At 38.7% G+C, this 24,155-nt stretch overlaps 1 protein-coding gene across 1 annotated transcript; it reads right to left on the bottom strand.

The window, feature by feature from the left end:
- Nucleotides 1–163: 163 nt before the first annotated feature.
- On the bottom strand, nt 164–22,529 carry LOC118804045 (NACHT, LRR and PYD domains-containing protein 12-like). The gene is given in 14 exon segments (XM_036564652.1): nt 164–1,585; nt 1,717–1,760; nt 2,225–2,398; nt 2,812–2,985; nt 5,223–5,396; nt 6,405–7,219; nt 7,222–7,689; nt 7,691–8,513; nt 11,209–11,313; nt 13,307–13,420; nt 13,978–14,091; nt 15,795–15,908; nt 16,886–17,081; nt 22,307–22,529. Coding segments are annotated over 14 exon segments (4,080 nt in total). The 5' UTR covers nt 22,515–22,529; the 3' UTR covers nt 164–1,028.
- Nucleotides 22,530–24,155: the final 1,626 nt, after the last annotated feature.

Raw genomic sequence — 24,155 nt, 5'->3', positions numbered from 1 at the left:
AGCAACAAAACCTAGACTTTGTCATTATAATTCTGAACGGTGCTGTATATTCATAAAACCTCAAAGCACTACTGCAGATCCTGACTGTACATAAACACACACACACAAAAGGCAAGTTCAGGTTACTGCCAAAGGCACAAGAGAGGTGAGCTTCACACTACAGTGAAATTAGCCAGTTTCCTTTTTAGTGCATTATTTACAAGTATCTTCATACAAAACAGACCATATGACAAGTCCAAAATGCAGAAATACAAAATACAATATACAAACATCAACCACTGGCAGAAGTTTTTCTAAGGTTTAAAAAATTTCAAAAGACCTCATAAAATTTACTCAGTTGCATTCTTTGCCATATCTGTTCATTAACTTAACCCTCCTGTTATGTTCAACTGTGAGGAACAGCAGTAATGTTTCCAAGTCAAATTGACCCAATGCATGTTTAACCATCCATTTTAAGAACAGTGAGTATCACTGATATGAAGTACTGCTCTTAGTAAATACGTAGTGCTGGGTGTGTCAGATCCAGAAACAATTTCAAGCTCAGAAACAGAAACAGAAACAGAAACAAGACCACAATTTGAAGGATACAAATCACAGAACACATTGCAGTATGAATGTATTTACATAATTAATTACATCTTTTCTATCTGTTCTCTCATGAGTATGTTTAAAGGATGGCAATTTCACTTTTAGAAAAAGTATAAAGTACAAAGTAAATCTATGTTTATCTAATTACTTCCTAATTCAGTTTTTTGGGTGTCATTTAGTCATGCTGTGTTGGGTCAGATCCTGGACTGCTTTACTGCTTTTCAGTTCATATCTAACAAAACACACTGTACATTTTTCTGTAATATTCACAATCAAATTTTTAAAGTAGAACAAAAATTGTGAACAAGGCAACACTGCTGTGCTAATAGCGCCCCCTTGTGGGAAATATTCAGCCTGCTAAATGTAAGTGTGATCAAACAGTTAGATAAACGTTCATGGAACAAGTGTGAATTCTGTACAGATTTCTTTTAGGTTCTCCTCTAAAGACCTGGAGACTTGTCTGTCTGGCACAGAGACACTGTAGAATAATAATTATAAAACCCAAACCCTGCATACAGCGGCTCTGTGAATTTAGCATAGAAGGTGTGCAGGTGTGTCAGTGTGTGGTTGTCGGCCGAGACGCTGTAGAAGGACAGCGTTCCAGCTAGCCAGTCCAGATATACTCCGATTCTGTCTGAGCGAGAAGGAGATTCGATAATATCTGAACTTTTCTTATTGTGTTTGGCAGAGTAGCTGATATTAGAGCAGCTAAGTCTCCACGATTTTTCATTGTGTCCAAAAACACACTCGTAACCCCTGCCTTTCCGACTGATTCCTCTGTAGGTCACTGCTATTGCCACCTCACCACTCCATTCTGCCTCCCAGTAACAGCGTCCACCCATACTCTCCACACTCACCACCTGCTCCCAGTACTCAAATCTCTCCAGATCATCCAGATATGACTGTGGATTTTCCACGTGAGTCACGGTTTTGTTCTCATTACACATTAAGGCAAACTTGCAAGCCGTGTTTGGGTTCATTGTCAGTTTGCAGGAATCTGCATTGAAGAAAAATGTTAATTTTTATTTATATATATATATATATATATATATATATATATATATATATATATATATATATATATATATATAAAATCAATGATAATGTGTACGAATGTGTAAAACTTACACTTTTGTAGTCCTTCTTTGATCCAGTCCATTTCATTGGCTGTACTAAATAGAAATAAACACATACATAGAAATAATTAGCTGTTTCATTAAGCATAAAATGAAGATTCCATTTCCAACCAATAAGCAGTGCATTCAGAGATGATGTCCTGCACACTTGGTGTTGAACTCAGATGTGATAATCCTGTTAAGATTTTGTTGACTTTGCATTGAAATTGTTTTGTTGAATTTGGATCAGATTTGTGTGGTTGCACTGAATTTCTATGATTCATGATATTCAAATGTATAAAAACATATGAAATATATTTTGTGTTAAATGTGTGTTAAATTTAAAAGGGATTTGCCTGTTAAATTCAGATGGATGGTTGATTTATACTTCACCCAGCAGTCACATGATGAATTACTTGTAATGTGCAGTTTCTAAAAAGGTGATATACCTCTGGTAGAAAATTTCTGTCTTTGTAATGGACATTCATTCTTTCTTTGTGCATGCAGTACACTGTACATACTTGAGTGTGACTAGTTCACAGTGTGGATCCTTCAGAAGATCAGAAAGCAGCTGTATTCCAGACTCTCGTGGTTTATTGTAGCTTAGATCCAGTTCCCTCAAATGGGAGGGGTTTAATTTCAGAGCTGAAGCCAAAGAAGAACAACCTTCATCTGTAACCAAACACCCAGACAACCTGCAGCAAAAGCAAGGAAACAAGAGAAAGTGACAAACAACAATAATCAAGCAGGTCATTGTTACTCAGTCCATCTCTTTTAGGGGTGAGCTTGATAATTGCAGAGCTGAGGCCACTGTTTGAATGTACTGAGCTGTGAAATGGCAACTGGCAATTCTGTAATGAAGATACAGAGCAAGTAAAAAAGTGAAATGACCCTCACTCATACCATCAATGATGAAACTTATTATACTGATCTGCCAGTTTATCAGGTACAGATGTTGCGTCTTCTTTGGTCCCCATAATATCATACATTTTACTGTGCATGGATTTGATATGATTTTTGATGAATTATGTGAGAATGTTGTACCTTATGGGAATGGCAGCATTATGCCTTTGCAGCACTGTTCACACACGCTTTACAGAAAGCAAACCTGAGAATCTGTAGTTTACAATGTGAACTCTTCAGCCCAGCAGAAAGAAGCTTCACTCCTGAGTCCTGCAGGTCATTGTTACTGAGGTCCAGATCTCTCAGGCCTGAGTTTTCTAACTGCAGAATAGATGCCATCGTTTCACAGGACTTCTCAGTGAGTTTACAAATAGCAAGTCTGTAATAAAGAAATAGATACAATTCTTATTTAGATATAGATGTGTACTTAATAGCATAACATTTGATAAATTGTGTATTTTTTCAAATATGAGGGTCCACGTATGTAGTGCTTAGGATCCTTTTGTTTTTGTTAGAGTTTTTCTTATTATTAGTCTTTTTCTCCGCTAAAACAAATCACCCAGACCAAACTGTAGGTCGCAGAAACATGAAACTTGGGCAATAGGTATTAATCAGGCATATCTGTTTTACCTCATAACTCCTAAACTAAAATTCTTTCCTGCAATTTGGACCATTTAGCTCTGTCTACTTAGATTTTTCACAAATTTGCATAATATGCGAAACCTACTCTTGCGAACTAGTCCTGGGGTTTTTGATCAATCCTCATGCAACTGGTGTTAAAACAATTATGACTTTTATAAACAATATGGGTGCCATTGCTAATTAACCCCTCTGGAATAATTGAAAATAATTTAGAATTAATTAAATATTCTACAACTTGAGAATCCTTCAACAAAAAAAAAAAAAAATATCAAACTTGGTAGGCTTATTCTATCAATTTTGGTGCACATAGGTCATTAGGAGGCGCTTACCTGCTAAATAACTGTTTCTCAGCATCCGTACATCCAATCAAGCTGAAATTTGCAGGTAGCTTCTATTATACAGACTATAAGTGAATATCTAAGGACAACTGGATAAGTTGAAATTTGTGGTCGCTATTAACCAATCATCATTTGGCAGGCATTTGACAGGCTTAACATTGACCAATCATAATGAAACTTGAAAGCTGTATCTATGTAGGCACATTCTAATAACCAGTACTTCAACAAGCTTCAAAAGATTTGGCCACTGGGAGGTGCTATTCATGGGAATCAAGTAGTTATTACATATTACATATTACATGTACATTTTTTCATTTTCGGTCACATAACTGTTTTCCTAGAATGTAATGCAGTGGGCCAAACAAATTTGCCATTAAAAGTGTATTAAAAATTGCATAGTTTTTCAATTGTTGATTTGTTTGAGAGCCACATTTTCAATCAAGTCTCTGGGTTTTGATCTCAACTTTTCAAAATTGGTCTAGGAATACTGTGTGGCCTCTCTAAGTAAATAATTATCAAAAAGTTCTCACTCATTTTAGTCTCGATCAATCAATGAATTATTGCAGCCATGGCATTGCTAGCTTAAATTGCTATAACTCATCAGCAATTGGTCAGATCACCTTAAAACTTGAATGACTTACATTCTGAGATTCTGACGAGGTCTGCAAAATTTGCTCTAGATTGGACTTGGGCGCTTAGCACTAAAAAGACTTAAATCCTTAAAAATGCTATTACAATGATATGACAAAGTCTACAGACAAACTATTGGTGTATTGATGTGATTCATTTCACTGACATTATTAACTTTGCAATTACATGTTTTGTCAGAATTTGGTCTTGGTAATTATTCATTCAAAGACTACAGCTTATCATAAAAAGGTCAAAATGTGAATCCGAACAAAATTTGGTGAACATAATTATTGACAGTCCCTGATAAATTATCATAACATATGGACCAATGGACCAACTTTTGACCGATTCTGACCCACTTTCCCTTAGCTCCTGTATGTCAAAAGGGCCCCTTATGGGTGCATTGGGCCTCATTATGACATATTATGACTCATTATGACATTATGGCATATAAAAGGGTTAAATATGAAGAACCAAACCACTTTCCCACAACTATGACAGCAATTTTATCATTAGTCATCTATGTTGACAATCTTTTGCATGTTCTATAAACCTTTCTAGATCAATACATATGAACATAAAGATATACTATTTAAAGACCACTGCTCATTGTTTATGGCAAATTAGGGCCTTCTGAAAAACTGACTTTCTTTCGCTTGTTTCTCTCTGCCCATAAATAAGGCCTAGTGGGCTAAAACTGTATAAGGGCTTGCTGTGCTGATGATGCTTGGGCCCGCTCATTGCTGCTTGCGGTTATATATTTTTTTTTGTTATTAGAACTCTTGACTTACTGTAGCTCTAAACCTGAGTTACTCATAGCCTTTGATAAGCTTGAATGCACTTTTGCTTCCCCTCTCAAAACAGTTTTCGTAATCACTTGGATTTGCCCAGCTTGGCAAAGTTATCATATGGAATCCACAAAGTAAAACAATCTGAGGCTTTCAGCAATTTTTAGTATAATTACTGTGCTAAATGAAGGTGATTAGTAAATATTATCCATAGAAACCTCAGAATCTCCAGTTTACAGTGTGAACTCTTCAGTCCAGCAGAGAGAAGCTCCATTCCTGAATCAAGCAGGTCATTGTTACTCAGGTCCAGCTCTTTTAGGGGTGAGTTTGGTAATTGCAGAGCAGAGGCCACTGTTTCAAAGGATTGAGCTGTGAGATTGCAGCCAGCAATTCTGTAATGAAGATGTAAAGAAAAAGTAAATATATGAAATGACCCTCATATACACAACACAAGAAGTTGCTGGTTTATCATCAGATACACTTATCTAGTAGCACTTTGTGCTTTTTTGGTCTTTGTAACATCATGAATTTGACTGGGCATAGATTTTATAAGATGCTAGATGGATTTGGATGCATGTGGAAATTGTATTGTTGCTGCATTGTTCATACAAAACAGATGGTTCTATAGACTCACTACACTTGCCCAAATTGTAATCCTTTTATTAGCATGATGCAAAAGGACCCTGTATTCATATGTCCAGGCCAGCACTGTTCTCCACTCCTTAATGGTGGAGATTGGAAACTCTGTCTGTTGGAACCCATTGGAGACTGAAAATAGATGTGCTCAGATCTTTTAAATAAATGTTGAATAGGAATGGGATTTGCCTGGTTGTGTTGCAACCAGAGAACATTTGACTGGTTATGTTGAACTGGGATGGACTGGACTAGTTGTTTTAAATTGGGATGGATTTGCCTGGTTGTACTGAATTCAGATAGGATTTGGATGGTTGTCCTTAACTTGAATTTGACTGGAAATGGCTCACCTGTGTGCTTACATGTTTCCTGATATTCTGTGTAAACGCTTGAAAGAGTTGTACATGAGAGGCTCATAAAAATGTACTTTTGGGAACTCGGCAGATTTCCTATTCCAAGATTAAGTTAAATGACATGAGTTCTTCTGACACACCGAAGTCATGAGAAATAATTTATGGGAATGTACAGTTTGTATGGTGTTAAGGAAAAATTATTAGTGCCTGACAACTCACTGTAATCTAACAACTCTGTGTAAACCTCACAGGTCAGTTTGTCAGACATGGATTAATCCTACTTTTAGACTAAATTACAAGGCTAATGGTGAATTGCCACTGAAAATCCTTTTTAGTCATAGCTTCGCCTTAATCTGAGTCTTGTAAACAGACCATAAGTTTTCTAATTCCATGATCTTTAGTTTAGACACTTACAGAGCCTTCCTGCTGTTCCCCACAGCTTGAACTAGTCTCCTGCAACCCTCTCTGGATGTGTTATATTTCTTCAGGTCCAACTCCTCCAGCACCTTTTCTGACATCAGGAGCATACATGCTAATGCTGAACACTGTATAGGAGACAGCTTTTTCTCACAGCGTTTTTCTAGTTGTAGATATTCCTGAATCTCTTTGTAAAGAGATTGATCATTCATCTCAAGCAGACAGAGGAACATGTTGATAGATCTCTCAGCAGGGAGATTCTCTTTTTGGATTTGGTCTTTGATGAACTGGATTGTTCTCTTGACACTCTCTGTACTGTGCTCTACATGCATCAGAAAGGCTTGTAGCAGTCTCTGATTGGACTCTAGAGAGATGCCTAACAGGAACCGGAGGAAAAGGTTCAGGTGGCCACTTTGGCTCTTGAAAGCTTTATATACCACTCCTTCAATTAATTCCTCAAACAAAACTCCCTCAGACCAGGTTTTTTGCTGCTTAGATTGGTCTCGGCAGTGCCTTCCTCTTGAAGCAACCTTAAAAATCTGCAAAACATCCATATTCTTGGTTTTGAAGCCATAAAACACATAGAAGGCAGCCATAAACTCTTGAAAGCTCATGTGCACAAAGCAGAACACCTTCTTCTGGTAAAGCACAGATTCCTCCCTAAAGATCTCAGTGCAAATCCCAGAATACACAGAGGCCTCAGTGGCATCAATGCCACATTCTTTCAGGTCTTCTTCATAGAATAGTGCATTACCCTTCATTAGCTGTTCAAAGGCCAGCTCAGCAAGTTTCAGAATCACATCTCTCTGCTGAATTCCACATGCTCCCCTGTGTTTCTCTCATTTCCTTCATTATACTTCTGGTTCTTCATGGTTGTTTGAGTGAGAAGAAAATGTGCATACATTTCAGTCAAGGTTTTAGGAATTTCGGCACTACTGTTTTGATCCAGGATTTGAAGCACAGTGGCAGAAATCCAACAGAACACTGGCATGTAGCACATTACATAAAGACTCTTTGTGATCTTAATATGTGAGATGATTCTGCTGGCTTGGTCTTGATCCTTGATTCTCTTCCTGAAGTACTCCTGCTTTTGCTCGTCATTGAATCCTTGAATTTCTGTCACACGGTCAATGTACTGAGAGGGGATCTGACTTGCTGCTGCTGGTCGGGAGGTTATCCAGACATGAGCTGAAGGAAGCAGGTCTCCTTTGATAAGCTTCGTCATCAAGACGCTGACTGGCAATGATGTTGTGGGGTCAGAAATCCCCATCAAGCCCTGAAAATTTCAATGAAATTCTGCTTTCATCCATACCGTCAAAAACGAACACCACTTTGCACAAATCATATATTGTTGAGTCCAATTCTTTGAGCTCAGGATAGAAGTCACACAGAAGTCCATGAAGACTGTACTTGTCATCTTTAATCAAGTTCACCTCTCGGAACGGAAGCACAAACATAAAATCTACATCCTGATTGGCTTTTCCGTCAGCCCAGTCCAGAATGAACTTCTGCACAGACACAGTTTTTCCAATTCCAGCAATGCCTTTAGTCATCACAACTCTTATTTTTCTTCCTTCGGTTTCCATGATATGTTTAATTTTCATGCTTTTCTCTTTGATTTCCCTTCTGAAACCTTTCTTCTGAAAAGGTTTAAAAATATCATTGCAATTGATTGGTGTGTCTTCACATCTAAGTGCTCTTTCAATCTGTAAGACCTCATGTTGTTCATTCACACCTTCACTCTCTCCTTCTATGATGTAGAGTTGCGTATAAACAATATTTAGAAGAATTTTGTTCTCTGGAGTTCTGATGCCCTCAAAGAGGCACTCAAATTTCATCTTCATGCTGGTTTTGTGCTTCTCTAAGACTCTGTGTAAGACATCCTCCACTAGTTGGTAATCTTGCAGCATGGACTTTTCCATGGCTTTTTGTGGAAGGAGAACAGGGCGTGTTTTAGATCTCTTTCTGCACTGGGGGCAGGCAAAGCCTCCTGATGGATCCGAGTGTTCCCAGTAGCTGTTGATGCACTGCCTGCAGAAGCTGTGTCCACATGTTATAGAGGCTGGATCTTTCAGAAGCTGGCCACACATTCCACACCATTCTTTACTGTAGAGACATCAGGAGACAAGGGCAAGCATTTAAAAAAAAATAAAACAACAAACAAACACAGTCTTTAGCAGTGATCTGAATGTTTTCTTTTATATGTGGGAATTCATTATTATACCGTTGTATGCAAGATTGCACCTCTGGACAAATGTCATGAATTTGTTGATTTTCTAAGTTCAAATAATTTAACACATCCTTTACAGTTTTTCGCCCAATATGTGTATTCTCTGTAGTGGATGTGTTAACAAAAACACTACACTCGAGTCAGGATGTTTAAATTTTTGCACACGACAACTATTATACAACACACTTGGAATGTCTTCAGAACCTTTCACTTTTTTCCAGATTCTGTTATGTTGCATCCTTGTGCTAAAATAAAAAAGAAAATTGAAGTGTTTCCCCATCATTCTGCACTCAATAGCCCATAATCACAAAGTGAAAAACAGAATTTTAGAAATCTTTGCTAATTTATTGAAAAGGAAAAACTTTTTGAATTGACATAAGTATTCAGACCCTTTACTCAGTACTAGTTGAAGCACCTTAGGCAGTGATTACAGCCTCCAGTCTTCTTGGGTTTGATGCCACAAGGTTTACACAGCTGGATTTGGGGATTTTCTGCCATTCTTTTTTGCAGAGCCTCTCAAGCTCTAAAGTTGGATGGGGGCCGTCGGTGGGCAGCCATTTTCAGGTCTCTCAGAGATGACCAATTGGGTTCAAGTGAGGGCTTTTGCTGGGCCACTCAAGGACATTCACAAAGTTGTCCCTGTGTTGTCCCTGTGTTGTCTTGGCTGTGTGGTTAGGGTCATTTTCTTGTTGGAATGTGAATCCTCTGCCCAGTCTGAGGTCCCGAGCCCCCTGGATCAGGTTTTCATTAAGAATATCTCTGTACTTTGCTCCATTCAGCTTTCCCTCAACCCTGACCAGACTCCCTGTCCCTAGCTGCTGAAAAACAACCCCACAGCATGATGCTGCCACCACCATGCTTCACTGTAGGGATGGTATTGGGCAGGTGATGAATAGCGCCTAGTTTCCTTCAGACATGATGCTTAGAATTGAGGCCAAAACGTTAAATCTTGGTCTCATCAGACCAGAAAAATCTGGTTTCTTACAGTCTGAGTGTCCTTTAGGTGCTTTCATGGGTCTTTTACTGAGGAGAGGCTTTTGTCTGGCCACTCTGCCATAAAGCCCAGATGGTGGAGTGCTGCAGTGATGGTTGAACTTCTGGAAGTTCCTCCCATCTACATATAGGATGTTTGGAGCTCAGCCAGAGTGATCATTGGGTTCTTGGTCACTTCCTTACCAAGGCCCTTCTCCCACAATTACTTAGTTTGGTGGGGCGGTCAGCTCTAGGAAGAGTCCTGGTTGTTCCAAACTTCTTCCATTTAAGAATCATGGCGGTCACTGTGCTCTTGGGAACTTTGTGTGCAGCAGAATTTTCTGTAGCCGTCTCCAGATCTGACCTCCACACTGTCCTGTCGCTGAGCTCTACAGGCAGCTCTTTCCTCCTCATGGTTGGTTTTTGCTCTGATATGCATTGTCAGCTGTGAGACCTTATTTAGACAAGGTGTGTCTTTCCAAATCGTGTCCAATCAACTGAATTTACCACAGGTGGACTCCAGTCAAGGTGCAGAAACATCTCAAAAATGATCAAGAAAAATGGGAGACCCACAGAGCTAAAGTTTCGAGTGTCATAGCAAACAGTCTGAGTGCTTAAATCCATGCGAAATGTTAGTTTTTCATTTTTAATAAATTTGCATAAAATTCTAAAAAATCTGTTTTCACTCTCTCATTACGGATTTGATTTTTTTTTTTTAACAACAAAACAATAACAAATATTCAACCTAACAAAATGTGAAAGAAGTGAAAGGGTCTGAAGGCTGTTCAAATGCAATGTATTCTAGTTAGACTATACTGTCGTGTGCAAAAGTTCGAACATCCCCACTCGAGTTCCCTGTTTTTGTTAACACATCCACTACAGCGAATTTAATTTGAACAGTAGGAGTGGGAATCGGATACAATTCTATTACAATATTTAATGATTTGTGATAACAGAAATGTGATGTTTTGTATTACTCTGATGGAAAATTATTCAAACACCCAAAATTAAATTTACACATTTGTTCATCTTATTTTAGTTTTTTCACTGATGCTCATTGAACTTCGTCATTATATTTACACATTTAACAGATACTTGCATTTACAATATTAACAAACATTAAAAAAAGGAAAAAGCCTAACTTATCAAATTTCATGTAAGATGCTTTTAATTTTTACTGATATGGCAAAATTGTGTATGGTAGGTTTTTACACTTTTCTTAGTGTATAATCCCGCTACTATATAACTGTTCATTATGACTACTCTGACAAATGAAATGACTTCTTCAGAAATAAAACAACACCATCTCATGAATTAAGACAGAAATTCATTTTGGTAAACTATTACTCTAGTGATAGACACAATACACAATAAATGTAATCATAAAAAGCATCAAAGATTGATACTAAAGCCAGCATGAAAAAAATTACAATATTACACTGAATTCTTTTTCTCTCAACCTCAAGTACCCTGAAATCGTCATTTAACATGCAACAAAATAATTTATATCCAATGCTAAATTGTAAATGCACAGAAGTGTTTTGAGTTATTTTAAAAAATAGCAGCCCAACCTCAAAGTATTTCTGACAACAAGCTTACTTTTGGTAAGAAGGACCACCAAACATCGGAGGAGCAATCAAAGACTGATCACTCTTCATGGACACACAGCTGGATACTGGAGATGCTGATCTCTGAGGTTTATCTCTGAAAACAGGCCAAACAAATATCAACTGGTGCAGAGAGCCCTCTATACTACCTCATCTTGACATAACAGTCTCCTCCAAAAGTAGTTGTATAAGTTGTATAATTGCATCAAACCAGTGACCCACTAACATCACCAAACTGCTGCATTTTGCTTTTGTGATGCTTTTCCAGGATTTCACTTCAGCTTCTTTCAGCTGAATTTCTTTGCTAATTGCAACCTGGCCTTCCAATCCTTACTGTTGATGAGTGGTTTGGATCTTGTAAAATACATGGAAATACTTGAGAACTGTCCTTCAGAAAAAATTTACATCCCACCACAGTTTAGAGATCAACTTATTACGTGGCCTCATTCTTCACTTATTTCTGGTCAGTAACTGCTCACTAATCGGTATTGGTGGGAGACGATGAACAGGGACATACACACATTCGTTCCTTCTTATTTGGTCTGTTCACAAAGTAAAACTCCCAGAACGTTGCCGACTGGTAAGCTGATGCCTCTGCCCATTTCAAATAGACCCTGGTCTCATATAGCTCTTGATTTTGTGACAGATTTACCTGAATTTCAGGACCTTACTACCATATTCACCATAGTGGAATATTTTTCCTGCAGCGTAAGGTTTGCATAAGGCATCCCTCCAGCCTCAGTTTATACAAGGACTTCATTTCCCAGACCTCCTTGGGAGATCATCTACACCCCGTGTTCTATGTTATATGACCTGTTTAGTTTTGTTTATAAGCCTGGGCTTTAGCTTAAACTAATTGTGAGGTGTTGTGTTTTTCGGTTGCCCTTTTGGTTTATCTGACTCTCTTCTGGGTCTTTCATTCTTGTCGTTTGTCATTGCCCTACTGGTTATGATTGCTCTGTTTTGCCTTTTTGCTATTTTGGACTTGACCCATGCCTGTGGACTTGAACCACGACTATGATTCTTGCCAATCCCTTTTGTATTAAAGCCACTTCTCTTGGATTTTAGTAAAAAAAAATTTTTCCAGTACATTCCAACTTATTGTACTGGATATGTCCAGTGCTTGTGCAATGGCTCTGATCAATTTTCCCTTTTTTTCTGAGCTTCAAAACGGCTTGCTTTTCTCCCATAGACAGCTCTCTGGTACTAATGTTAGTTTATGCTTTTTAAAAGACCAATATGTAATACATTTACTGTAGGAATCATCAAATTGTTAAATGAGCATGATGGGCCATCAGAGATTAAGAAACCATGCTAAGTTTGAAAACTGTCCTTGGTTCAAGACCTGCTGCATTACAGATGTCAAAAGTTTACGGCACAAAAGCGAGAGCCATGGCCAAAATGGTACGAAAAGGATGGAGCAACCCAGCAGCTGAGAGCACTAATAAAACCACTCCAGGAGCTGAGGGACGACATGGTACACCAGCTAAAAAAAGCAAAAGATGACACTTCAAGACGCCTCATTCAGTCACAGCAGCGGCCCTCACAGAACAGGAAGTTGTTGAAGCTAAACTGAATAACTACCTGTTAGCTCCTGATGCTGACAGTGAGACCAGTCCTTTGGCCTGGTGGGCGATTCACTCACCATTTCCCAAAAGTGAGAATCTCAACTAAGGGTAATCTCTGCATACCTGCTACAAATTCACCATCAGAACGTGTTTTAGCACGGGAGGCAACATTGTGACATATTACTTTCTTTTGGTAATAGAATTTTGTTACAAGTCAGTTTTTCATTTCTGGACAGGGTAATCAAAATGTAAATTTACATAGGTCCAGTGAAATCTTTTCTTGTGAATTTGTGTAATTTGTATACTGTACAGTAATATGCTATTGGCGTATTCAGTCTGCATTTCTTCTTTGTAAAACTGACTATGATGTTACTAATCCATTCAGAATCATTTAATTATTCTTCCAACAATTGATATTTTTCACATCCCCACCAAACAGCATGGTCCAAACTGAATGCTTCATATCTTAAATTTTCCATACTTTTTGAAGATGAACAGTGTTATATTGATCCAGATGTTTACCTTTTGTCTGATGAAACACCATCACCCCCGAACATCGGAGGAGCAATCAAAGACTGATCACTCTTCATGGACACACAGCTGGATACTGGAGACACTGATCTCGGAGGTTTATCTCTGAAAACATCACGCACAGTTTCCATCAAGGCTTAATGACGGCAGTATGATTTATCAAAATTAATTTAGCATGAACTCCAAGTGAAATTCAAACCACATGCAGTCCAATACTGCTTAGTGCTTGATGATGAACAAAATATTGCTGTGGGTCCATATTTTTACCTTTGACAAGTGAGCAGTTCAACTCAACACAAAAGATTATTCGAAGTACAAGTGCAGTCATACGCCAAAGTTTAAACACACTCGGTTAGATTCCATGTTTTTCTTTATTTTTTAGAGAGAAAAATAAGTTAACATGTCCTCTACAGAGGAAACAGCATTCCCAATGTCGTAACTTATTTTCAGATAGAAAATCTACTGAACGTGGACAGAACACACAAACTTCTGCACATGACCCTTGAGCTTTGAAATATTGCATGATTGCATGAGATAAGTACAAGTCTTTGAAGTAAAATGCATGATAAGTTGACATGAAATTTAAAAGAAAGTTCTAATTTCTAATAGAGATGTTATCACAGAGTTAATACAAGAATCCAATCTAAATACCAGATGTTTACCTTTTGTCTGATGAAACACCATCACCACTAAACGTCGGAGGAGCAATCAAAGACTGATCACTCTTCATGGACACACAGCTGGATACTGGAGACACTGATCTCGGAGGTTTATCTCTGAAAACATGCCAAACAAATCATATCAACTACTGCAGAGAGCCCTCTACACTATCTCATCTTGACAAAACTGTCTCCTCCAAAAGTGCTGGAACAACAAGGCCAATTCTTTTGTTTTTGTTCTAGATGTGAACAACTTAGAATGTGGCATCTTTGGTGGCAGAACACCCACATTTTAAGGAGAGCAAAAGTAAAGGAACAGATAGATAATCTTGCAGTAAATTAAACTGAATATTACTTAATATTAAGGTGTATAACTGCATCAAACCAGTGACCCACTGACATCAACAAACTGCTGCACTTTGCTTTTGTGATGCTTTTCCAGGCGTTCACTTCAGCTTCTTTCAGCTGTTTCATTCATTCATTCATTTTTGGGTTCTCGGTTCTAGAACTTTTGTGGCTCATCTCTGGATTTCTTTGCCAATTCCAACCTGGCCTTCCAATCTTTACTATTGATGAGTGTTTTGGATCTTGTAATATGGCCTGTATAATTCTGCTCTTAAAGTCTTCTTCAAACGATGGACTGTGATACTTTCATTCCTGCCCTGTGGAGGTTGTTGGTGATGTCAGTGACTTTTGATTTTGCGTTCTTTTTCCACAGCTCTCATGGTGTTCCTGTGATCAGCTGTTTTCCATGGCCAACCTGTTTGATGTCTGCTTATTAGAACACCAGTAGTTTTTCTTTTTAAGGACACTTCAAATTATTGTACTGGATATGTCCAGTGCTTGTGCAATGGCTCTGATCAATTTTCCCTTTTTTTCTGAGCTTCAAAACGGCTTGCTTTTCTCCCATAGACAGCTCTCTGGTACTAATGTTAGTTTATGCTTTTTAAAAGACCAATATGTAATACATTTACTGTAGGAATCATCAAATTGTTAAATGAGCATGATGGGCCATCAGAGATTAAGAAACCATGCTAAGTTTGAAAACTGTCCTTGGTTCAAGACCTGCTGCATTACAGATGTCAAAAGTTTACGGCACAAAAGCGAGAGCCATGGCCAAAATGGTACGAAAAGGATGGAGCAACCCAGCAGCTGAGAGCACTAATAAAACCACTCCAGGAGCTGAGGGACGACATGGTACACCAGCTAAAAAAAGCAAAAGATGACACTTCAAGAAGCCTCATTCAGTCACAGCAGCTGCCCTCACAGAACAGGAAGTTGTTGAAGCTAAACTGAATAACTACCTGTTAGCTCCTGATGCTGACAGTGAGAACAGTCCTTTGGCACGGTGGATGATTCACTCACCCTTTCCCAAAAGTGAGAATCTCAACTAAGGGTAATCTCTGCATACCTGCTACAAATTCACCATCAGAACGTGTTTTAGCACGGGAGGCAACATTGTGAAATATTACTTTCTTTTGGTAATAGAATTTTGTTACAAGTCAGTTTTTCATTATCTGGACAGGGTAATCAAAATGTAAATTTACACAGGTCCAGTGAAATCTTTTCTTGTGAATTTGTGTAATTTGTATACTGTACATGTAATATGCTATTATTTTGGCGTAAGTTTCAGTCTGCATTTCTTCTTTGTAAAACTGACTATGATGTTACTAATCCATTCAGAATCATTTAATCATTCTTCCAACAATTGATATTTTTCACATCCCCACCAAACAGCATGGTCCAAACTGAATGCTTCATATCTTAAATTTTCCATACTTTTTGAAGATGAACAGTGTTATATTGATCCAGATGTTTACCTTTTGTCTGATGAAACACCATCACCCCCGAACATCGGAGGAGCAATCAAAGACTGATCACTCTTCATGGACACACAGCTGGATACTGGAGACACTGATCTCGGAGGTTTATCTCTGAAAACATCACACACAGTTTCCATCAAGGCTTAATGACGGCAGTATGATTTATCAAAATTAATTTAGCATGAACTCCAAGTGAAATTCAAACCACATGCAGTCCAATACTGCTTAGTGCTTGATGAACAAAATATTGCTGTGGGTCCATACTTTTACCTTTGACAAGTGAGCAGTTAACTCAACACAAAAGATTATTCGAAGTACATGTGCAGTCATACGCAAAAGTTTAAACACACTCAGATTCCATGTTTTTCTTTATTTTCTAGAGTGAAAAATAGGTTAACACGTCCTCTACAGAGGAAACAGCATTCTCAATGTGTTAATTTATTTTCAGATCTAAAATCTACTGAACGTGGACTCATGACCCTAGAGTTTTGAAATATTGCATGATTGCATGAGATAAGTACAGTCAAATCCATGATAAGTTGATATAATAAAGTTGTCTAAATATTGTTTAACCTTTGATACTCAATAGAGGTCTATATAGTTATTCTGATACAGACTTTAACCTTTTTTATCATGATGATTTTGGCTGATGTATATTCTGTGGCATGAGGCAGGTAATAGCCCTGGCACTGTATTTGTGCTTTATAGCATCTTTTTTTTGTGCTGGAGCACTTCATGTTAATTAAAAACTTTCATGTACATTCTAATATGGCAGTTTGGCCTGTTATAGGGCAATAAATGAAATTTTATTACTGGGATTTTGGCTAATAGAAAGTTCTGGCTATGTTTGACCGCGAATGGATCAGAATCAGCCATAAAAAATTCACAACTGGCAGATCTTTAGTACTTAGTATTGAATCAACCTTTCTAAATGATGATAAAATAACTTTTTGATGAAATTATGTAAATTGCATTAGTCTCTGAAAGTTCTAATTTCTAACAGAGATGTTATCACACAGAGTTAATACAAGAATCCAATCTATAATATCTAAATACCACTCAAGTGTTATATTGATCCAAATGTTTACCTTTGGTCAGATGAAATGCCATCATCCCTGAACACTGGACCAGACATGGAGTGACCACTCTTCATAGACACACAGCTGGACAGTGGAGATACTGATCTCTGGAGCTGAGCATCTTCATCACTCTCATCCTTCTTTCCATGGATATCCATTTTAGAGGCACTAAGTTGGACCTCTTTTTCATACAGCTGTTTCACTCCTGAAGGAAAAAAATAAAGCGAAGAGATTTTCATCTTCCCAAATCATCACTGTCAATTCAGTTCCTGCCAAAAGGTCTGGTTTCAGAAGGTCTAAGCTGATGGTCAGTAGCTAGATTTGATCCTGGATGGTCAAGGTGGTTGAAGAGCCTGACATCCAGCTGGATTAGGAGAGAACATCCTGATCCTGATCTGTGCTTTGACGCACATATAACGAATGTTACTAGAACAGCCTTCCTGCATCTCTGCAATATTGCTAAGGCTGGATCACTGTAATGCCCTGCTGTCTGGATGTTCCAGGAAAAGCCTTAACAAACTTCAGCTAGTCCAGAACACTGCAGCCAGAGTTTTTACTAGAACCAGAAAGTTTGACCATATCAGCCCAGTTTTATCAACCTTGCACTGGTTACCAGTTAAATTTCACATTGATTATAAAATTCTCTTACTGACCTATAAAGCTCTAAACGGACTCGCCCCTCAGTACCTGAGTGAACTTCTCTCCCACTATGAACCATCACGCCTACTTAGATCACAAGGTGCTGCTCACTATTAGTACCTAGAATTAATAAAGCTACGTTAGGGGGGAGAGCTTTCTCATACAAAGCCCCCCAGCTTTGGAATAATCTTCCAGTCAGTGTTTGGGACTCAGACACAGCCTCAGTCTTTAAGTCTAGGCTAAAAACCCACTTGTTTAGTGGAGCCTTTGGTAATTAGTTTTCCCTGTTAGATAAAAGGTGCAGATCTGGGGTTCATGGTCATAGAGTATTATGGTAAACTGGGAGTGTTGGTGCTGTCGTCCCGCTGCTCTCACGCGTTCACTCAGGTTAGCTGACGGTGGAGTGGAGGGGTGGCGACATCTCAGAGAGCCTCATGACTCTGTTACCTTTCTGGTTTCTCCCTCTTAGTGAGGCTGTAATATCTAGACCTGCCGGAGTCTCTGCTGCTCGGTTAACCCTGTAATCTGTGATCAGTCACTCTTTACAGAACTGACTCTCTGTGTTTCCTTTTCTTTGCTGAGTTGAACAGCTGCCCATCCTGTGCGTCTGATGCTGTTGCTTCTTCTGCCTTGATCAGCTGCCCACTGCTTGCCAGCCTTCTGGACCGGCTTGACCACCACTGAGCTTCATTCTGTAAAAATGCTGTGCAAACCTCATCCTCATGAACTGATCCTCCTGATGCTGCTGCATAAACTAAAACTATGTAATTATCCATTGCTCCACCTGTTTTCCCCATTTTGTACTATAATACTTCATACTAACAATGTTTGCTATCCGGTGTGGGCCAGAGGAGGATGGGTTCCCCTTCTGAGTCTTGGTTCCTCTCAGGGTTTCTTCCTGTTTCTCTTAGGGAGTTCTTCCTTGCCACTGTCGCCACTGGCGACGCTCATGGGGGCTCGGACCCGGATTTTGTCCGTAAAGCTGATTTTTCTGTAAAGCTGATTTGTGACAACACCTGTTGTAAACAGCGCTATATAAATAAACTTTGCTTGCTTGCTTACATACCCTTTGCTTTCAGACTGGTAGACCAGCTAAAGCAGCAGTGCCCAGTCCTGGAGATCTACTACTCTGGAGAGTTTAGATCCAACACATCAGGTTCTAATGTTGAGAAGGTCTTTATTATGTTGATTGGGGCCTTCTTATGAAACACCTGGATTTCATACTAAAGTCAGTCTTAAGAAATGTTTCTGCAAGAATGATTGAGAAAAACAATCTTGCTTGAACAAAACACAAACACAGAAATGAGCACACGTGAAAGAGCTTTCCAACTCTGCTCATCCTTAAACTGATTTGCATATGAATGTAATAACCAAGCAAAGTGTTTTCTTCCACATGGATGAATCAAATAACTAATTAATAATATTTGCTGTGCAGCCTGCAGTAGTAAAGAATTGTTTGCATGTACAATTTTTGAAAAAGAAAAAAAAACAAAAAAAACAGTAAACAGGTGTAAACTGAGTTTACTTAATTCAAATTTGCATGATTTGCAAAGAAAAGATCTAAGATAGATCTAAAATATCTAAGAAAACAGAGCGTGTTTACGGCTTTTGCACTCAGCACACTGGCCGCCACAGTGGAGGGGCCGGAGGGGCAGTGTATCCATCAGCTGACGGTTACTGTCTCAGTTACTGTCTCAGCTCATGAGCTTATGTATTTATATTATTATATATTATAGTTCATGAGTTCATGTAATGTGCTGACTTCATTTTAAATATCTAACTGACAACAATTCAGCAGAAATACAAACCTACATCACTGGAGAGAAAAATTTACCACGTGAGGAAATGAATAATTCAGCCAAACTTAACTCGGTATAAGTTCAGTTGTTGCTATAGTACTAAAATAAACCAAATTTCTCGTGATCTTTTTTCTTTGCTCACCACTTCATGCTGTCTCCCTTCAGCAGAGTCATGTCTGGTGGTGGGATGTTTCAACATTAGCGACTTAATCATTTATCATATCGTCTTATTAATTTTTCAACTGAATACATGTGTGGTTCTGATGAGGTAGACTAGACTGCTTATAAGGTCAATCTAGTGAATTAAGTTATAAGATATCCCCATCATTTCTACTCCTAGCCTAGCAGCATACATGTCAGCCATGCCTGCTTTTGCTGCAGTAAGGTGAAAGCCAGTGCTTCAATAGTGCATCAGACACATTTAAGGTGAAACAGGAAATTTCTAACATGAAGGTGGAAAATAGGAAGGCAACCTCAGCCTTGTGCCTAAATAAAGCAATGGTTAATTAATGGTTAATCTGTGACCCACATGGCTATAGTTACAGTGGAAAATATTAAACCAGAGGACACATGTAAAATGAACAAGTGTTTACCATGGCATGGTAGCCAAAGTTATCTAGCTTTTCTTTTAAACGTGTAGTGTGTGTTGTAATGGCACCATTTAATTAGAGCGGAGAGTGCGCTGATATACTGCAAGACGTTATTCACATCTCACAAAGGAGTTCGGATATAGTTATGAGTAACACTCCATGTTCAACTGCTCCCGCATGTAATCTGATTCATTATGAAATTCTCTCAACGATAATACGATAGATGTTTATTCGTGTTCACAACACTACACTGTGAGACCCCAAAGGTGCAGGTTTATTCATGTTATCTAGGTGAGGACCCTTAAATGATGACTAAATGTTAAAGAAAATCTTTATGCTATGTACTTTTGATGAAAACAGCAGAAGCAGTATACACAAGGCTTAGTTTCACTTTGATTGGTTTTGCCGCCGATTGCAAACAAAACTATAAAGGTTATATCAATTAACACAGTAAGGTTGGAATGCATTACTTTGCATTGGCTGCATTATTCGGCTGTTGTGGGGTGTAATGCTCTGACAGAAACCAGACGCTCGCGGATTGAAAAGATCACAGCAGTTTTAAGTCACACAAGGCACAAACGTCGCCGAGTAACAGGCGTGGGTCAAGTTCCAAACACACAAACGAAAAGAGAGCATAACACCAAGCGAACAATCCAAATAGGGCAGGGCAAAAACGTAATCCAAAAAACAGGCAAAAAGAGTTCAAACACAGATCAGTCCAGACGGGCAAAAGTATCAGAAGGGTTAGGCAAAAAGGCAGAATCCAGATAAACAAAGCAGTGGTCATAAAAAGAATATCAGCAAACAGAATACAAACGCTCAGTAGTTCACAGGGAAACAATACCTCGCGACTATCCTACCTAAAGCCCGGGCTTAAAAACTAAACAACACGAGTCATATGACAAAATACACAGGTGCGACACGTTAGTATTTAGGGGATTGAGATCTCTGATAGGAGCGTGTCCGCGAGTCAGAGATCACGTGAGTTCCCCGAGCATTCTCGGTAACGGAGTCCGTATCTGCCTCCGATTCTGAAGGAAGTTGTGCAGTGACGCGATCTCCCGTGGGATTCTGGGAGATGGAGTCCGTTTCCTTTTGACAGCTTGCTGAATGCGTGACATGGGGAAATAAATCTGCAGATTTCCTAAAATGGTAGACGGCTGGTGACTTGCTGTAAATGTGGCTCTCCTGTTGATTTTCTCCTGAACATGTGGTTCTTCATCTTTTTTTTTTCCTTTTTGAATACCACGGGAATACCATGAGTCCCACACCTGAGGTTCTTTGTGGTTACCCCACTCACATTTCATCCTAACTGATCCTGTAGTATGGACTACTTCAGGTTGGAAACATGCACCAATCTACGTACGTTTATGTCTAAATGCTGAATGAATGAGTCTTTAACTAATGAAAACTTTCCATTTTAAGACCAATCCCATAAGTATAAATGGGGTCCCCGATTTGGTCCGTCAGTGGCTTATGCAGGCTGTGAGTAAGGAAACGGAAAATGTGTGAAATAATTCACAGATCAGACGAGTTGAGTAGAGTTTCTTTATGCTCTGTGAAAGCATGTGAAATATTTCACAGGCGAGCTGAGTAGAGTTTCTTTACATGGTCCGTTCATAAATCATATGCACTGCTGTGTCAATGTTTGTTCCAAAAACTGAAATACCCTTTTTAATGGCGACAGAAATAGACCTGTATAAAACTATCAAATACAACAAACTCTGTTTTGTGGACAATCTTAACCTAAAACAACTGAATTTACATGGTTGTTGACTGTATTTGTATCTGAAATGAAAGTCAGACAGCTCCCATTTCTCACTTCATGGTGCAAAGGCTTACCGTGAATGACTGACCGATAAAACACGGACTATGAAACATTACACGGATCAGCCTGGTTGATTCGAGTCCCTGTGTGAGCTTTTTAAGATATATTAAATTTAATGCAGCGAAGTGTCCCAGTCCAGCGGGATAGAGCTTTATGGAGCAAATCACATATACTGAGACCCAAATATACCAAAAAAAGGTTTATAAATCAAGCTGTTATATAAAAACATATTTCCATAGATTTTTGATGTCAATTGTACGGAAAACGACCTGCCAAAATTAGAAAAACACGCATCTATTTAACTTACTTTCACTTTCTGTTCTTACTCACTATCTTAAACGCACCGATTTAACAGTCGTTAAACGTATTTGGCTCAGTTTTCAAATATCCGCTCAAACAGAGTGCTCTAGGGTTTACATCAGTGTTACCTTTCATAACGCTTGTATAACACCAGAAATAAGCTTTTGTGTTCGCTCATATAAAACTACGAGCCCTCTTCTCTGTGTTTACCAGAGCTTAGCTTAGCCTAGCCGATGAAAGGCCGACCAGACAATGTGAAAACTGGAAATCTGACCTGCGTATGTTTGAAGAACTGGACAGAACGAAGGAATCAAAACCCAGGACGGATATTTCTGCCTTCTTACGAGCTTTTTAACTCCAGTCTCGCTCTGTTGTGGATAACGCCAGCCCAGCAAAACCAGTCCGCCAGTAGAGTGACCGCCCCGCCTTTTCAGCAGCTCTGGTTCCGGAAGTAAAATCCCGTTCATTTTCTCCATAGACATTTCGAAAAGTCCTTATTTAAATTGGTTGAGTACTTAAACCTGCCAGCTTACAGATAAATGACATAATAAAAATGTAAAAAAAAAAAGTTACAAAAGGATACAAGACTGTAGTTAACGCGGAATGAACTGTTTGAAAAATCATAATTCTGGAGAGTGGTTTTCAATCAGAGACTGCTCCATCTGAACTAAGCCAGGTTTTCAGTAGCATCATAAAATCTAGATTCTGTTAATGATTTAAATCATACAGTGCTGGTTTTATTAGTGCTCTTACAGTCAGGAGGGCCACTGTACCATCTCTATTTTGCTCCATTGGGGTGTGATGAGCAGGCGTAACCATGTCAACCATTTCTTTTTTTACTTCCTGTGGTGTGTACCACATTGGAACCCTTCAGTAGTTTACAGTGGTTAAAATAGAGAGGAGATCGTTTGAATCAAATGTCATGCTGTTTATTTCATTTACTTCTGTTTTCGCATCACATTTGGCTGATTGCTTTTATATGCTTCACTAATAAAATCACTGAACCGCAGCGACTTGGATGAAATGTTTGGAAATGCCTACTTAAAGAATGTAGAATTATTTTCCACATTTTAGAAGAATAACAGAGCAGATACACAGACACACACAGTCACACATACATAGTCACTACATACGTGGTAAAAAAGTGGAAGAGTCATCAGCAGGCAAGTTGGGTTGGTCCCAAAAAAGGGAAACCAAATTACAGCTGTTTGCTGGACAAACAAGTAAAATTCTTGTCCCATGTTAGTTGTTGTGCAAAAACACATGAGCGTTACCCATCACATGATCTCCAACAACCTAAAATGAGAACACTTTTCTTACAAAAACATATTAGTTGTACGTCATGTCTATAAATCACTTATTTTGTGTTTATAGTTGCTGTTAAATTAAAGTCAACAGTATCTAATGTTTCTCAGCAGCTTCAGATGACTTAAGCTTTCATGTTCTCCAGTTTTATACTAGAGTGACACAGCGTAGAAGACACAATCTCTTCATGTGAGGGCATGCAGGGGGGTCACTTTCTAATACCAAACAAAACATTTACAGACTGAACAGGATTTTATCTCCACTGAGCAACATCAGCCACTGCCCAGTCACTGTAAGGCCTTTAAAACAAGCAGGTGGCTGGAGATTTTCTTCATGCTGCTAATATACACTCACAGTCAATACAGTAGCAGTCTGTAAGCAGCCTGTCCATTCACATAAACAAGGACCCATGGCACATTTCTCTCAGATAAACAGAGGGAAACTGATGCAGTAAATGTGGACAGTAATCTTTCAGTCACCAAATTATTTCACTGGAGAAGCATTTGAGAAATGCCAGTTATGAACAGCTATGCATCACTATTACAATGTTGCATTGTGTCTAGGGCACTGTGGGATCAGCAAGATGTGGCACTTAAAATATTGAATCAGTAATGGAGGATAAAAGCATAAGAAACAGACAATACCTTTTAACTCTTATTTAAACCAACAAAATAAAAACGCTGTGTGATAATACATCATACCACACTAGAAGAATCAAACTGAGGACGGCACCAAAGAAAAGAACAAAACATAACCATGCTTGCCTAATCTGGAACAAAAATACTTAAACTACAAAATGAAAGACAAGCTAACTACAC

Source organism: Colossoma macropomum, unplaced genomic scaffold (genome assembly GCF_904425465.1).
Source record: "Colossoma macropomum unplaced genomic scaffold, Colossoma_macropomum, whole genome shotgun sequence".
Taxonomy (NCBI): domain Eukaryota; kingdom Metazoa; phylum Chordata; class Actinopteri; order Characiformes; family Serrasalmidae; genus Colossoma; species Colossoma macropomum.
This window is presented reverse-complemented; position numbering and strand designations above follow the sequence as displayed.